The 5,044-nt window shown below is 46.1% G+C and overlaps 1 protein-coding gene across 1 annotated transcript; it reads right to left on the bottom strand.

Annotated features, from left to right (window-relative positions):
- Positions 1-258: 258 nt before the first annotated feature.
- LOC106536278 (EF-hand domain-containing family member C2) lies at positions 259-4,304 on the bottom strand (the record flags this gene model as incomplete). Its single annotated transcript, XM_014033485.1, is given in 3 exon segments — positions 259-510; positions 3,838-4,061; positions 4,154-4,304. Coding segments are annotated over 3 exon segments (627 nt in total), but the record flags the coding sequence as incomplete, so codon positions are not given.
- Between the last annotated feature and the right edge of the window lie 740 nt (positions 4,305-5,044).

The following is a 5,044-nucleotide window of genomic DNA, read 5'->3' as shown; positions in this document are numbered from 1 at the left end:
TTATTTAATGAGATCCAGTCATTGTCAATCACAATCAAATAAAAAAATCTGAAATTACAAGTCATTAGCAATAGAATGGAAAACATAATGAAATTATAAAATCACATTTACATTAAACATTAACTATAACCATATTTAAAAAAAACTACCAAAATGATTCTCAGTAATTCTCTTGTAAACTTTTCAAACTATATATACAGTATAATATAAATAATATGAATAATAACTTTTGCACATTTCTTGTGTGATTTTTTTTACCTTAGGTAGTTTACAGCGACGTAGGAACTTAGGAACTGAATCTCTACCAGAGTTGGGTGGGATAACTTCAAAGATCTCTATAGTATCATCAGCCAGGTAGTAGTGGAGGACAAATTCCCGTGGGTCTCTGAATGTGCTATCTGTGTCGTCCCAGAAGCAGTTGAAGCGCAGAATTTTACCATCATTTTCTAGAAACTGCTTCATCATGTTGCATCTTTTGTGTGGGCGAAGTGGATTCGTACTCTGTGCTTGCTGAAAAAAACCCACAGAAGTCATATTTTAACACACTTGTTTGGTGGGAATATTTTATACAAAAGATTCTGAACCAGGGCAGCTGTGAAAATAAATACTTAGAACATGAAGTGGTTGAAGTTTCACTGGTTTGTACTTTTCACTATTCAGTTTTATATTTCTCAAAATGATCTAAAACAAGTTTTATTCGTCCATCATCTTCTGCTTTATCCGAAGTCGGGTCGCGGGGGCAGCAGCTTGAGCAGGGAAGCCCAGACCTCTCTCTCTCAAGGTGTTCCCAGGCCAGCCGAGAGACATAGTCTCTCCAGCTTGTCCTGGGTCTTCCCCTGGGTCTCCTCCCAGTTAGACATGCCTGAAGCACCTCTTTAGGGAGGCGTCCAGGAGGCATCCTTATTAGATGCCCAAACCACCTCAACTGGCTCCTCTTGGAGTAGTGCCTCTCTACTGGATAACTGAAATTCTTACCCTATCTCTAAGGGACAGTCCAGCTACCCTGCAGAGAAAACTTACTTCGACTGCTTGTATCCGTGATCTTGTTCTTTCAGTCACTACCCAAAGTTTGTGATCATAGGTGAGGGTAGGAACATAGACTGATCGGTAAACAGAGAGCTTTGCCTTACAGCTCCCTCTTCTCCACATCAGACTGGCACAGTCTGCAAAACTGCGGAAGCTGCACCGATCCGTCTATCAGTCTCATGCTCCATTCTTCCCTCACTCATGAACAAAACCCCAAGATACTTAAACTCCTCCACTTGAGGCAGAACTTCACTCCCAACCTGGAGAGAGCAATCTGCCCTTTTCTGACTGAGGACCATGGACTCAGATTTGGTGGCACTGATCCTCATCCAAGCTGCTTCACACTTGGCTGCGAACCGCTGTACAGAGAGCTGAAGATCCTGGCTCGATGACACCAACAGAACCACATCATCTGCAAACAGCAGAGTTGAAATCCTGAGGCCACCGAACCGGACTCCCTCTGGTTGCACCGAGAAATTCTGTCCAAGTTATGAACAGAATTGGTGACAACGGGCAGCCCTGGAGTCCAACTCCCACTCTTAAAGGGTCTGACTTACTACCGGCGATGCGAACCAAACTCTCACTGCTTGTATAGAGACCGAATGGCCCGCAACAACGGACCCACAATCCCATACTTGCATAGCACCTCCCAGAGTGTACCTTGAGGAACATGGACGAATGCCTTCTCCAAGTCCAGAAAACATATGTAGACTGGATTAGCAAACTCCCATGACCCCTCGAGAACCTTAGTGAGAGTAAAGAGTTGGTCCAGTGTTCCACAGCCAGGATGGAACCTGCATTGTTATTCCAGAATCTGAGGTTCAACTATCGGTCAGACCAGGACAGCCCCACAATATCCAGAGCCTTGAGGACATCGGGGCAGATCTCATCCACCCCTGGAACCCTGCTTCCGTGGAGCTTTTTAACTACCTCAGCGACCTCAGCTCTAGTTATGGACAGATCAGCCACAAAGTCGTCAGACTCCGCTTCCTCCATAGAAGACGTGACGGTGGGATTGAGAAGGTCCGAGAATTATTCCTTCCACCTCCCAACAACATCACTGTTTGAGGTCAACAGCACTCAACCTTCACTGAGCACAGTGTTAGTGAAGTTCTGCTTCCCCCACCTCAGCAGCCGGATGGTTTGCCAGAATCTCCTCTAAGCCGATCCAGAGTCTTTGTCCAAGGCCTCACCGAACTTCTCCCACATCCGAGCTTTTGCCTCAGCAACAGCCAGGGCTGCGGCCCGCTTGGCCTGCTGATACTCCTGAGCTGCCTCCGGAGTCCTACCAGCCAACAAGGCCAGATAGATCTCCTCTTCAGCTTGACAGCCTCCCTTACCGGGGATGTCCACCACCAAATTCGAGGATGGCCACCATGAGAAGCACCAACAACTTTGCAGCCACAGCTCAAGGCAGCCGCTTCAACAATTGAGTCACCAAACATGGCCCACTCGGACTCAATGTCCCCCACATCGGCTGGAATGTGATTGAAGTTCTCCGGGAGGTGTGAGTTGAAGATCTGTCTGATGGGTTCCTCTGCCAGGCGTTCCCAGCAAACCCACACTACATGCTTGGTTCTACCGGGTCTGTCTGKCATCTTCCCCCGCCATCTGATCCAACTCACTACCAGGTAGTGATCAGTTGACAGCTCCGCCCCTCTTTCTACCCAAGTGTYCAAAACATGTGGCCGCAGATCAGATGAAGTCGATCATCGATCTGTGACCTAGGGTGTCCTGGTGCCACGTGCACTTATGGACAACCTTATGTTCGAAAATAGTGTTTGTGACTAGCACAGAAGTCCAACAACAGAACACCGCTCGGGTTCAGATCAGAGAGGCCGTTCCTTCCAGTCATGCCTCTCTAGGTCACACTGTTGTTACCCACGTGGGCATTGAAGTCCCCTAGCAGAATAAAGGAATCCCCAGCTGGAGCACCTTTCAGCACCCCCACTAAGGACTCCAAGAAGGCTGGGTACTCTTAACAATCATTTGGTGCTTAAGCACAAATGACCATCAGAGCCCATCCCCCCACCCAAAAGCACAGGGAAGCTACCCTCTTATTAACAAGTTTTATCCTCCATCTGTCCGTCCATTTTCTTCCGCTTATATGGRGTTGGGTCGCAGGGTAAATTGAGAGCTTCAACTTATGGCTCAGCTCTCGCTTTACCATGACAGACTAGTACAACACCCACATCACTGCAGACGCAGCACCAATCCGCCTGTCGATCTCCCGCTCCAYTCTTCCCTCTTTCGTGAACAAGACCCCGAGATACTTAAACTCCTCCACTTGGGGCAGGACCTCCTCCCTGACCCGGAGAAGGCACCCTACCCTTTTCTGGCTCAAGACCATGGTCTCGGATTTGGAGGCACTAATCCTCATCCCGGATGATCAGTTTTATCCTCCAATTTTTTTACATTTTTGTAGAATTGTTGTTGCAAATTAAGAATTCATTAAAACCGTGAAGTAACAAAATAGATGTGTCACCTCATTCAGTATGTGATTTGGATGACTGTCAGCTACCATTGCACAAAATTTAGAAACATTTATTTGTTTCCTAACATCAATTCGCTGGGGTGGCCATTTTGACTTTGGATTGACTCTTAAAGTTAGTCTAAATGTATATCCAATGACTATGTTGAGTTTTATTCAAATCTGTCCAGTTGTTCATGAGATATTTTACCAACATGACAGATAAAGACATGCACATGGATAAAAACATTATTATTACTACATATTATTGATATTATTTCACTTAGAAGGCAGGTGATACAACGATTCTTATAAGATTTCTGTGTGATTCAAATGCCTACCTGTTCTTGGAGCTTGCTGTTAAGGTCATCGGGCACAGCAGCAGGCTCATTTAGCCGCACTCCAAGTTTTGTAAGAAAGTTCCTTGTGAAGAGGTCACAGCTGGTCACCGTGAATATACGAGAGTAAAACACCATGTCTTGGTTGATGTTGAAATGGAAAACGCTATAGAACTCGTCGTCCTTTGGTGGAGGCAGAGGGATGCGTTGGCGATGAATAAGTCTTCCTGCCACAAGAGAAAACAGAGAAAAATACAGTATATGAAACAAAAGTAAGTATTTTCACCTGAGGATTATTTCCAAGACATTTCACAGACACCTTGTGGGATGCCACTATTCTTGCACTTCGGCTCCTCCACTTTGATGGTATCATCTTCCAGGAAGAAGTAGATCTTGCATTTTCTGATTCTGTGTGTCTCATAATGTGCTGCTGGCACAGCCTCTCGAAAGTAAGCTTCAAAACACAGAACCTGGAGGGTCAGTATGGAAATGGGTACAAATTATTTTACAAGACTTACAGCCACAACTCTGAAAGGTTGAAAAAAATAAAATAAAATAATCCATCCATCCATCCATCCACCCATTATCTATACCCGTTTATTCCTTTTCTAGGGTCACAGGGGTCACTGGTGCCCATGTCCAGCAGTCACAGTGTGAGGGGCGGGGTACACCCTGGACAGGTCTCCAGTCCATCACAGGGACACATAGAGACAAACAAGACAAACAACCCTTCACTCTCTCACTCACACCTAGGGACAATTTAGAGTTGTCATGTTTTGTGCGGCACGGTGGCTCAGTTGGTAGAGCTGATGCCTCTCAGCAAGAAGGTCGCCAGATCAAATCCTGGCCCGGGGACCTTTCTGGGTAGAGTTTGCATGTTCCCTCCGTGCATGCATGGGTTCTCTCCGGGTATTCCAGCTTCCTCCCACAGACCAAAAACATGACTGTCAGGTTAACTGATAATTATAAATTGTCCCTAGGTGTGAGTGAGAGAGTGAATGGTTGTTTGTCGTGTTTGTCTCTATGTGTCCCTGTGATGGACTGAAGACCTGTCCAGGGTGTACCCCGCCCCTCACACTGTGACTGCTGGAAATGGGCACCAGTGACCCTCATGACCCTAGAAAAGGAATAAATTGGTGTAGATATACACTCACCGGCCACTTTATTAGGTACACCTGTCCAACTGCTCGTTAACACTTAATTTCTAATC

Source organism: Austrofundulus limnaeus, unplaced genomic scaffold (assembly GCF_001266775.1).
Source record: "Austrofundulus limnaeus strain Quisiro unplaced genomic scaffold, Austrofundulus_limnaeus-1.0 Scaffold1753, whole genome shotgun sequence".
Classification (NCBI taxonomy): Eukaryota; Metazoa; Chordata; class Actinopteri; order Cyprinodontiformes; family Rivulidae; genus Austrofundulus; species Austrofundulus limnaeus.
Note: the sequence above shows the minus strand (reverse complement) of the source record. Positions and strands in the feature narration are given on the sequence as shown.